The sequence below is a fragment of the Malus sylvestris genome, chromosome 11 (genome assembly GCF_916048215.2).
Source record: "Malus sylvestris chromosome 11, drMalSylv7.2, whole genome shotgun sequence".
In the NCBI taxonomy this organism is placed as follows: domain Eukaryota; kingdom Viridiplantae; phylum Streptophyta; class Magnoliopsida; order Rosales; family Rosaceae; genus Malus; species Malus sylvestris.
In genome coordinates, this window is record NC_062270.1 from 37,058,364 (window position 1) to 37,070,455 (window position 12,092).

Genomic DNA, 12,092 nt, shown 5'->3' on the forward strand with positions numbered 1-12,092 from the left:
ACGGCCCAAGGGAATTTCGTGTTACGGACAACTTAGGGTTTAAATTTATGCCCACAAAGAAAAAAAAATAAAAGAGGCGATGATTCATGGCAACGTTATCTAAAGAGATTGAATGGGTGCCTCTCGCACAAAGAGGCAACCGTACATACAATTATTCTTCTTCTAGACGTCACCACACCGGCTAGGTGGTGCATTAGCCTTCCCCTAATAAGACCGAGGTGAGAAGTATAACCGGACCAGGATTGTTTGCCCTCCTACTTCCGATGCCCTCCTGTTTTGTATGGTCACCACGTCAACATTTTATATTTTTTTTATAGAGATAATAAGACAAAAATGAATAGTAATATAAAATGTTGACGTGTATTAACCGTGACCACACAAACAAGAAGGCACGGGAGGACATCGAAAGTGGGAGGGCAGACAATCCTTGTCCAGTATAACCTTCGATTAGAACGCCTTTGTAGACATGACGTCATTACTTTTTTTATTAGAAAATTATTTTCGGATTAAACTACTATATACACTATCATCTCTTTAAGATATAAAACTATTTTTATTACTTTCATTTTCTAAAGCAATATTCTTTTTTTAATATGCTTGTTTGAAACTAATAATCCTTGTCGATTGGCAATACGTTACCAGTCTCATTCATCTTCCAAACACAATAAAACCAACAATCACTATAAATCAAATCAACACACATCACTCTCTACCAAATCAGATGGATTATCGCAATTAAAAATCAAAAGCATGCAGTACTATTTTCATTATATACGATGATATGATATTTAAGCCGGTATTTTTGTATAGCTTTAGCCAGGTTGCGACGTGCTGAAGTGAAAGGCTGAAAGTGATCGTGTTGAAGAGAATTGCATCCCTCCACGGCATCTTTACAACTGCATGGATGCATGCATGCATCATGGTCTACCTAAAATTAACTCAAAGAATATATATATATATATATATATATATATATATGGGTAATACTACAGAGGTTAAATTTTCAAACGAAATTTGTGAACGAAATAATGTGTCACTAATATGAAATAAGCACGTTAAGCAATACTTAAGTAATAATTTAATTATTAACAACCACATCATTAGTTTACAAAATTTAGTTTGGAAATTCATTCTCCCTAGAGAGACTAAATTTGTAGACTACATTTCGTAAACTAAATGACACGTAAGTTGATGATTGTATTAGTACTTAAGTGTTGATTAATGTACTTATTTTTTATTAATGACACATTATTTGGTTTGTAAATTTAGTCTACCTAACATTACTCATTATATATATGGATTAGGATTTGAGGATACATATTTTTTACACACTTTGTGACTTCCATTTTATAGGGTTCATTCTGTAATATATATCATCATCCGAACCGTTTATATTTTAGAACATCATCCAAAGTTCATCCTTAAAAAAATTAGACAAATTTAAAACCGTTCAGATGTCAAACAGAAGAAAATTGGAGAAAGCAGACATTTTTCTCTGTCCCATTAATTATTCTTTTGTTTTCAGCCTAAATTATGGAGTACTCTATCAACCACATGCTTCTCCTTTTCTTTTAATCATTTAATCATTAATTTACTAGCTGCATGGAATCGGTCCCATGAAACATGTATTTATAAAGTTTCTGGTGAATTTCGATTTAAACAATTTTTTAATTGTTTTAACTGTTGGATTTATTTTTTGCCTTAGATTTATTTTATTTTTTTTACCATTAGATTTGAACATATTCGATCTCAACCGTTGGATTTAATGTATTAAAATTTTTAAAATTAAATAAGTTTGAATTTGGACTGCTAGATCAATCAACGACACAATAATTAAAATCTTCATTGAAAAAGAGTCGTTGGGCTCGTTTGTGTGGCCGACATGCTCGTTAGGAGCGAAGCCCACTTCCTGTCAACCCTTGAGTGTCTCACGCTTAGGGCACATTGCCTTGTTGTGACCTCCACTTTTCGGGCGTGTCCACGCTCATAAGGTAGGCCAGCCTTTTTAACCCCGGCTAGAATTGTGTGTTAAATTTGCCCAAAGTTTAGGTTTTAACCAAAACTTGTTTTAGGCTCAACCATTAGATAATGCTTGGGTTAGTTTAAAAACTAAATTTTAGGTTTTAACTCAAAGGTTGAAGATGGTCTAATTAAAAAACATATTAGGCATATAGCACTTTATTATGAGGAGGAAAGCAACTACGTTTATATTTTATACATTCTAGTGCGGATTTGATCTTCACTAACTTTTTTCTTTAACAATTCATTGATGATTTAGCTAATTTGGCACATAATTAGAGTTAATCTATATAAGCTTTTTTCTTTATAAGCTTTTTTATTAAGCATTATTGTTGAAAAAAAAAAACATAATCTATATACTATGCCATGTTGAATTACTTGTTTTTGGAAACTACTTGTTGGTTTTGTTTGGTGGCAAATAAGTAGGCTACACCAAGCTTTTGAGAAAGCACCAAACTATTTTTCCTCCATCACATCCTATACTTTTTTGAAAATATCTGATCTAAGCAAAGCAAAAATAAATAAAGTATTAGAACAAATAATGAGATATTTGTCGATTTTTCTCTCGAACTTACAAGGAGCTGCCAATTTTCCACTCAACTTTAATTTTAGTCATTACTCCTTGAGTTTTTAATTTTTTTTATAATTGGACAATTTCTTCCATGAACTTTAATTTTAACCAATTACCCCATAAACTTTTTTTTAAGATCCCCATAAACTATTATAATTGACTAATTTCTTCTCTCAATTTTAATTTTATAGTTGCAAAATAGTAATTTTATTCCTAATGCGGACAACGTATTGTTTTTTTTTTCTTGTTCTCTTTTGCCAACTCAGTCTACATTTTTTATTTGAATTACTCATGAATGTTAATCAAAGATAGTTGAAAATCCAATGATCTTACTGTCTTAGGTAAAACTTTGACAATCATATTTATAACTTTGATAATTAAAACCCTAAAATTCTTTTAGATTGAACACCTTTTTAAATAACCCATAATTGAGTCTCTCAATTCCCCCAACATATATCTTTCGAATCCAGATTCAATCTAAATATTAACCATGATATGATCCATGTTCATGATATGTCATGATGGAAGTGTCAAATGGGGGGAGTATGTAGGATCTTTTGGCACCAGAGACATCTTTTGGGTGGCATGCCTAATGCGATTTTTCATTCGGTGCGACCGGGTTCGCGTACCGAACTTCTTCTCACCCTCTGATTTGATCAAGCGCCTGAAATTGATTAATTTGGTGACCGGTTGTGTAGAGTGTTAAAACACTCAAATAATGAAATTGCTAAGTTAGCAGTTTTGATGCAAAGTAGGAAGTTCTCAATTTTTTATTTTTTATTTAAAAAAAAAAGATTGGAAGATCAATTTTTTAGATTAAATTTGTAAATCATGTAATGTGTCATTAATAAAAAATAATACGTTAATAAAAACTTTAATTATCAACAATCACGTCATTTGATTTAAAATTTGATCTAAGTTGTTGATTTGGGTAACATTATCCATAAAAAAAAATTATGGAACCCAGATGCACCGAAAACGGCATATAATGTGCATATTCTTTTGTTGTTGATACGACTCACAAATATAATGGTACCTTATAGTCATGAAACATGTGATTGGGGCGGCCCACTCGTGTCAGCTCTTGTTCAAATTAACACCTTCCATCCATGGTTCTCAACGTGTGTAAAAGATACCGTAAGTATGACATGAAAGAGATTTTTTTATGTGTTCGAAACACAAGAAGATTAAGTGTTTTTTATATTAGGTCGAAAAAAGTAAGTGTGATAATAATATATTAAACTCATAGAAATTACAATTTTATAGTGGACCGAAACATTTAATTAATACCAATATTTGAATTTACACTAGTGTAACAATAATGTTAAATGTATCAAACTCAAGCAGGCATCACATTCATTTAAATTAACCTGAAACGCAAAATGTACACAATAAGCGTACTATATAATATGATGATTGATGATTGATGATTGAATTCAGTTTGTGACATTGTGGCGGTGGGTGCTTTGAAGTGAGCGAGAAAGAGGAGTTGAAAGAAGAGAGGAAGGGGAAGAGATAGTTGCGGAAAGGAAGAGAAAGACTTGGAACTAAGTCGACGGTTGGATTTGTACAAACGGATGAGATCAATTCGTCAGGAGGATCCCCACGGAATTGATTCAGAGAGGCTTTAAGTCCCTATATTTATATTTTGTAAATTATATAATGCGACGATGGTTGATTTTTTTTTTTTAAATCATTAAAGAAAGAATTTAACCATCAATGAACGCCATTATATAATCTACAAAATATACTAAAAATAATCTCCATTACATTTTCCAACTTTTAATAGTCTCTATCTTGTATTTCCCAAGTTGGAATGAAGAACCTCTTCGGATCTTCTTTCGTTCATCGTAAATTATGCCATTAATTTTCGTCAAGTATTATTTATGTTCAATTTTAAATAATTTCTGCATCGCACACAATTAAAGAATCCGGAATCTTCACAAGTCACAAGGATCCGGAGAAATCTTCGTTCTCCAAGTTGAAGCCTTGAAAGCCTTTGGACAGTTCTACATTTGTAAATTGTCTCAATATAAATAATTAATGAGGCAGAATCAATCATAAGGGCCTCTGCCAAACTTCCCAAGTTGAAGTCTTGAAAGCCTTGGACTGCTCCTCTCCCTTTCTCAGAGACCTGGGCTCTGCTAAAGTTCCAATCTTTCAGAGAGAGAGAGAGAGGTGGTTTAACTATAACCCTCTTGTGTTTTATTTGAAAAGGTGATTTGGGTTATTTTTCTGGCTGGTTTACCGTGGAGTTGGAGTTGGAGTTGAAGGGACTGATGGTTTTTTCAGCTTCAAATTCCGTGCTTATAATCTGCAAAGATGCAGCTGGAATTGCAGGTATTATTATTCTCTTCAACCCCTTTTTAAGTTGTGGGTTTTTCTGTGAGCATTGTCTGAATTGTTATTGTATTTTGGATTTAATTTTTCCTTAATTAAGAACTGGAAATTAACCATTAAAGATTAAACCTTTACCATTGAAGAACTTGTTGGTTTTTGGTATTGCATTTATTGCAAAAGGAAAGGAAAGCCCTTTTTTGGTGTATGTGTGATATTCCAGCAGGTTAATTTTTGTGGGATACTGTTGGCTCTGTTGTGTTGGATTGTGATGGAGGAGGAGATTGTTGATTTCTAGTCAACTGGGCAAAAGTCTTCATGTTAGTTCAGCAGCCCAGGTTATAGTTTGGTTTCAGGATTGTTAGTTCAAAGTCGATATCAACGAGAGTTTTGAAATCCGAAAAGATACTGATGTTATTTTATAGTGATTAGAGAGAACTGTAAATATATGAAACCAATTGTTTGTGCATCACCAAAGAATTCTCTTTTTGCGGGGCTCCCAAAGTATCACGCGAAAAGTCAAATTTCGAAGCTTTTGCAGCAATAAGGAAGTAATTTGATTGTATTGTCGTGTGTTTATTTTTATGACTGTTCTCGGGTTTAAACATCTTCCTCTCGCCCTGTTTAGTAGAAATTTCGATGCCAGGAATATGGCATTTACTGAAAGCAATGTCCCGATCGTTCTATTGTCTCTAAAGGATTTTGGCTTCCAAAAATGCTGTACTTTTACTGAGCTACAACAATGCATTCAACTCTGAGCAAAAACGCACATTCACATGTTAGGTTGACTCGAAGCTTTTGCCGCTTACTCTAAACGAAGCTGTTGACTCATAAATGTGGGATCTGCCCATCTAAGTAGCTACTCGATTTCAGATGCTTTAACTTCCATGTTTTAGTAGTTTCTGAGACTTACTGTGCTCAATAACAAATTCAGAATATCAGACATCACTAATTTGCGTTGAACTATAACGGCATGCTTGTGTTACACTACAATTTTTAAATATTAATGCCTGGACATGTGTGCAAATCATGTCTTAGAACTTTAAAAGGAGAAACACCCAGTTACACAGGCAATTTAAGTATAAAAATATTAAAAAAAATTCTTTCCCACTATTTCAAATTCTGAGTGCTGAATCGTATTGTCACATGCATGTGTGTGTATATATATATATATCTATATATATAGTATATTACAAGTGTAGTGTTTGTGAATGCTATTACAAGGTGTTTTGGGCCTTTTGGCCATGCAATGCTTCCAAGGGCTGTTAATTGTGTTAAATTGACCATGTGGTCAGTGTGATCAACAGCCTGTGGTGCTTTCTGATTATCGCAATTGAATCCATGATAATTATGATATATGTATATAGTATATACACATATTGGGGTTCCACTTATTTTTAATATCTGTTGCAGGGAACATCTTTGCTTTTGGGCTGTTTGTTTCACCAGCGTAAGTTTTGATCAGTTTGGTAATACTTAAATGTCATTGTCAGAAAACATGAGAAAGAGAATGATTTTTATTTAATTTACTCCCCAGTTTGTGTTTATAACTGGCTTTGTTTTCTTACTTTCAGACACACATTTAGAAGAATAATAAGAAACTATGCCACTGAAGAGTTCTCAGGGCTCCCATACATATATGCCCTTTTGAACTGCTTGATCTGCACGTGGTATGGATCGCCTTTTGTATCTTCTGATAACATATTGGTTATGACGGTCAATTCAGTTGGTGCGGTGTTTCAATTAGTGTACATAACCCTCTTCATACTATATGCTGAGAAATCAAAAAAGGTTACTTATACTACTCACAGTTGTTACCCTAGTGAAGTTTCTGAAAGCCTTATTATGTTCTAAGTGCCGTTAGTTCCCTCTATCTTTGCAGGTGAGGATGCTGGGATTGCTGGCAGCAGTTTGTGGTCTAATTGCAATCATAGTCTTTGGGAGCTTGCAAATTACTGATGCTGCTACGCGCCGGCTAGTTGTTGGACTGCTTAGTTGTGCTTCTTTAATATCAATGTTTGCGTCTCCTTTGTTTATAATTGTAAGTTAATCCAAGGCATTTGCGGTATTTGCTTTATTTTGGTATAAGTCGGTATCAATTATGTATTTTGTTGCGTTGACCTTATTTACTTTGTTGTGTTTTTGCAGAACTTGGTGATCCAGACACGGAGTGTTGAATTTATGCCATTCTATCTCTCCCTTTCCACCTTCCTAATGAGCACCTCTTTCTTGCTTTATGGAATTTTTAATTTTGATCCCTTCGTTTATGTAAGATTTCCTTGCAGCACATTTTCTCTATTTTTTTTCTTAGTTTTTATAAAGGATATTTGGAGCCGTCAATTCAGTTTAATGTTCCTGGTTTCTCAGGTCTAACAGTATCATTATTGATGCATTTCAGGTCCCAAATGGAGTAGGAACTATTTTGGGGATTGTACAATTAGCGTTGTACTTTTATTATAAGGATTCATCTAAAGAGGACTCCAGAGAACCGTTGTTAGTTTCATATGAATAAATTAGTTCCGGCAACAAGAAGAGTGCATGTGTTTTGACTTTGACGTAAGTGTTATCTTTTATCTATTTTATTCATTGCAAAAGGAAACCTTATTCTTCTCATTTCTAGCATGTACAAGTCTGATCCTTCTGAGCGTCAAATATATCGCAAATAAATGCTATATATGCTCCATTTTCCCGACACAAAATAGTTTGGTGGCCAGGGTAATGGGTTTCCCTTCCCTGAATAGTTGTGTAAATGTAAAGTTAATGTCATGCCAATCTAATGAATTCATCTTTGACTGTTAATAGGTGAGAACGAATCTTATCAAGTAGGCAAAACGATTGAAGTGAAGAGTGGTGCTTGTTACCAACTTGAAAGCAAAAAGTATGTTCTTCGGCCTTTCAATCTCCTCTGCGTCTTGGGTCATCCCCCTCCCACTCCCTCTCTCCTCGTCTTCTGTTGTTTATGTATGAAAGTGCATCTATGAGTATCATAGATATTTTGAAGAGTTTGTCACACCACTTTCCCCATTTTTTAATCTGTAGCATTCATGACTTGGTATGACTTCTACGATGGAATTGTTTAAGATCGTGAAATCAACTTCCTTCCCATCATTCCTGCATCAACTTGAAACCTGTAAAGCCCTTTTTTATATGGCTTTAGCAGCTTCACTTTTGATATATCTTAAGGAAAAGAACGGAAGAAGTCAAGGTCCGGATGTGAAACACATCCTGCCTCAATGCAGTGCCGCGGTTTCAATTCCACTTTCCTTTCTCAGCTTCTTTTTGTATATGTGATTTGTGATTGTGCCTGCCTGTTTCAGAATCAATCATGAAATACTTTACTCTTTGCTTGTGTTTCTATTTTGTTTCGTATTCTTTTAGGGAGTTTAGGAAAATTCAATCGTCTTCTGAATTATAAACTTTTTTTGTGGTATAGCATAAAACGTTTAACAAGTTAAATTGTTGACTCATACACCTCAAGTTTTAGAAGAAACATTCTAGCAAACCATCAGAACATAGCAGAAATATTATCTTCACTAGAAACCTCTGTTCCGAAAAAACACGGGAGGGTTTAAAAGAAACGTGGGTAGCAAGCTTAGGTACTTGAGGCATGAGAGTAGGCTGTGAGCAGAAAGTTTTAATTTAGACTGAAAGGAACTATAAGATCGACTGATGATTAGCTGATAGCAATAATTCTGCAGAAACAAGTTTTTCGATATCTTTACTGCCAAGCTTTCTAAGATATTTGTTGGTTAACTTGCGGAGTTTCGAAACTCCGTTTATATATTTTCTTGAACGTGGATGGGAAAGGGAGATTAATTTTGAACATGGGAACCTCTATGGATCATCAAGTTAGCACTCGAAAGTAGTCATTCTGCACTGGATCCTCCCTCGTCTTTTTCTTTACAGACGAGTTCAGAATGACTCTTTTGGAATGCCAATAACATTTCTCTAATCATCGTCGGATGAAGCGAGAAGCGATCATGCATTCTGTTAGGTGCACACTATGTTTCTCTGTCATTGAACACAAAACCTTCATAATGCACATCATTGGTAGCTAGATCACATATCTTCTCTTCATTTTTTCCTTTCTCACAAAGGGTTATTATATATATTGAAGAAAACTGGACCACATGGCTACTGAAATCCCTACCACACTGTGTTGGTAAATCTTTTTAGAACATTTCTGTTAGAAAAACTACAGCAAGTCCCTCAAAGTTGTTCTGCCAACACCACCAGTCTTTTCCTGCACATCAAACCAAAAACAATATGTTGATTTAGAAAGAAGCAACAATTGATCAAAAAATAAGGTTTCTCTTCGGCCTCAATGTACACAATGAGCAATCGATAAATGTCCGTGTTTTGCCCGGATTTACGTAATTTACTGACATTGGTGTTTGAATTTGAATGAATAATCCTCTAAATTCAAGTATTGAAGGTAGAGAATAATGGTTTTTAGTCCTCCCTTCTAATCCTACCATTTTTGGGCGGATTGGGATTGATAAAATGGTTTCTAGAAAAGGAGAATGTAAAAGAAAAGTCATGGCGATAGGCTACACAGCAAAGAAGAAAATTCAAACTTGAGTGCACAAGGAGAGCATTCTGCTTTAGCTAACTTGATGAAGTCAAGATCGTCAGATATTTAATGTGTCATGTGATCACTACACTACTATATATATGCACAGAAAAATATGTCTTAGTCTCTGCATGCTAAAGATTGTGAAATTGGTTATCAACTAGCAAATTTATGATCTCAGGAAATAATTAGATAAATTTAATCAGTTAAAATTCAAAAGAAAAAAGTAGTGCATTGATAATTTTACCTGGTTTCTACTTTCCTTGTGGGAGTCGCACAGAGGCCGACCTCTTTCATCATAGAGAATAAGCCCACTGAATCTAGGAAGCTCACATTTCTCACCCATAAGTATAGGTCTCTGCCACACAGGAGAGTCCGAGTTATGGCTCCGCCACCCCACTTCAACCTCAACCCTTTTGTCCAGCAGCGGCAGCGGCATCTCTCTCCAGCTCCCGCCCCGCCTCTCCTCCCACTTGCTCCTTCTGCTCCACCGCACCGAGCTCACCAACGCTCTCTTTATCGACCCCCAACCACAATTCGGCTCAGACCATTTCGGTTGTCCTACTACAGCTTCTCGCTGGCTGCTCATCACAAGCTGCTGCTCCTGCTTCCTCTGAGCCTTCTTTAGCAAAACCGTCGCTGCCATGCAAAGACCGATGACTGCGAAGGCAGCGGAAACTAAGAGGAGAAGTGCTTGTTGGGTTGAGAGCTTCCACTTGTCTTCTAAATTCCACAAGGCTTCCATGGAATTCCCTCGTCTCCTTATATGGTGTGCAGCAACAAACAAAGTTAGATTCTTGATGGTTTTGTATGGGGAATATTTGGAAAGGTAGAAAAAGAATGATGATTTCTTATACGTAGAAAGGTGCATGCAGTAATTCTGCATTGATAGTGTACGGTCTACACGTGAAGGTCCACCGCCTGGCTGCAGGGCTTAGTTGCTCTATTTGGTTGAGTTTTTACGACCGTTGGGGAGTAAAGGCAGTCATGGGGTCTTCATGGTTGTTTTAAACCCTAATTAAACCTCTCTCTCTCTCTCTCTCTCTCTCTCTCTCTCTCTCTCTCTCTCTCTATTCTACTACCACTACTACTTACATGAGTGCAAGATGACAAACCGGGAGTGCGGATAATATTGCCTTGAGAGAACAGAGGCAAAAGTGATACCCTTTCAAGTTTTCGTTGTGTATGTGTTTGATACGGTTGGATTCGTTGATAATTTTAGTGATAATTTTAGTCGAACTTGAGACTAATTGACGTAGCACAAGTGTATAAGGATTATAAACATAAATTCTTGAAGAATTGTTAATTTGGAATCCACCAGAAAATAGAGAGAAATCCCAAAAAGTTGTTTGTTTAATTGGGAGGAGGATTGTCTGCCCTCCAAGTTCCCGTGCCCTCCCATGCCCTCCTGATTGTGTGGGCTAGGTTAAACCACGTTAATATTTTATATTATTATTTATTTTTGTCTTATTATCTCTATAAAAAAATAATATAAAATATTAACGTGGCTTAACCGTGACCACACAAAACGGGCATGGAAGGGCACCGAAACTTGGAGGGCAAACAATCCTCCTCCGTTTAATTGATGATTGAATAAGTACATTGAAACAGTCAAAGGCTTTAAGTAGACATATTACGACTCATTGAACAACTTAAAGGACTCCCAACATTTAAAATTACATTATTTCAACATTAATCAGATGACAACTTAAATGTTCAAATTTTATTATGAAAATTAAAATGCTGTTTTGGATGCTGAAATGATCCTAGATGGTCAAAATCCATCGTATGTTACAACAAAGCAATGTGTTTGACTCGTGTTGTTGTTCTTTCCTGAAAATGTATAACGGGCCCAAATCGAAGTTTGTACACCAAATCTGTAAATTTTCATTGCGTCATTTTATCTTTCGACGGTTCATTTCCTCTTAAATCTATTTTGCCATTTGTTTTACATCACTAACTTACTTAGTAAATTTATCTTTAATTATATAAAATTTTAAAAGTCCTCGTCCAAACGCAAATGCAGGACTAATTGCCGTTATAATCTCCTTGTGTCATAAAGAGATTTGACATTTCTTGGGTTGAATGTGACACGATGATCACAGACAATGTTATGTTGAGGACAATGGAGGATAAATACGAAGCAAGGGATGTGGTTCCATCAACAATTGCACATGCATGCATTTAGATAGAAAAAAAAGTATTGGAGTTGCAAGTGTAACAAGAGTAACTTATATAATACGGAATATTATTGTGTTAGTATATTTGTGCTATAAAAGTCTTTCCAATTTTTAATAAACATGTGGCGGTCTAGGTTATTTTCTTTTCTCGATTGGTGATTTATTTATTGAAGAGAAGTCAATAGCACACAACTTAGAAATCTTGCGAAATTAGGCAAGATGTTGAGATTAAGGGACCTAACATGAGTTTATAAATAAGTTAGCTACGCCTTATATTACCAGCTAGTTTTATAGTAGAACTTCAATTTCTTCACAAGCAAAAGTAAAAAAAAAAAATAGAAAAAAACAAACTAGTATACAGAGCATGACGCTACTCATGAATTATGAAAGATGGGCTAACATCTCGTTTGAA

General features: G+C 35.2%; 2 protein-coding genes across 2 annotated transcripts; one reads left to right on the forward strand and one right to left on the reverse strand.

Moving 5' to 3' along the window:
- The first annotated feature begins 4,625 nt into the window (after positions 1–4,625).
- On the forward strand, positions 4,626–8,270 carry LOC126590029 (bidirectional sugar transporter SWEET2-like). Its single transcript, XM_050255506.1, has 7 exons — positions 4,626–4,930; positions 6,341–6,377; positions 6,502–6,718; positions 6,810–6,968; positions 7,076–7,195; positions 7,326–7,483; positions 7,730–8,270. Exons 1-6 carry the CDS (start codon positions 4,870–4,872, stop codon positions 7,437–7,439), a joined length of 708 nt encoding a protein of 235 aa, XP_050111463.1. The 5' UTR covers positions 4,626–4,869; the 3' UTR covers positions 7,440–7,483; positions 7,730–8,270.
- A 642-nt stretch (positions 8,271–8,912) lies between these two features.
- Positions 8,913–10,386, reverse strand: LOC126590030 (uncharacterized). The gene is made up of 2 exons (XM_050255507.1): positions 9,748–10,386; positions 8,913–9,170 (listed from the first exon to the last, which is right to left on the reverse strand). The coding sequence occupies exons 1-2, from the start codon at positions 10,384–10,386 to the stop codon at positions 9,123–9,125; spliced, it is 687 nt and encodes a 228-aa protein (XP_050111464.1). The 3' UTR covers positions 8,913–9,122.
- Positions 10,387–12,092: the final 1,706 nt, after the last annotated feature.

What these genes read in the sequence shown, in the direction of transcription:
- LOC126590029 (XM_050255506.1), top strand. Translation starts at nt 4,870, where the DNA reads ATGGTTTTTTCAGCTTCAAATTCCGTGCTTATAATCTGCAAAGATGCA. An exon ending in ATGCTGAGAAATCAAAAAAG is followed by an intron (nt 6,719 to 6,809) that starts GTTACTTATACT and finishes CTATCTTTGCAG; the next exon opens with GTGAGGATGCTGGGATTGCT. An exon ending in CGTCTCCTTTGTTTATAATT is followed by an intron (nt 6,969 to 7,075) that starts GTAAGTTAATCC and finishes GTGTTTTTGCAG; the next exon opens with AACTTGGTGATCCAGACACG.
- LOC126590030 (XM_050255507.1), bottom strand. Translation starts at nt 10,386, where the DNA reads ATGCAGAATTACTGCATGCACCTTTCTACGTATAAGAAATCATCATTC. An exon ending in ACAAGGAAAGTAGAAACCAG is followed by an intron (nt 9,171 to 9,747) that starts GTAAAATTATCA and finishes TTTGATGTGCAG; the next exon opens with GAAAAGACTGGTGGTGTTGG.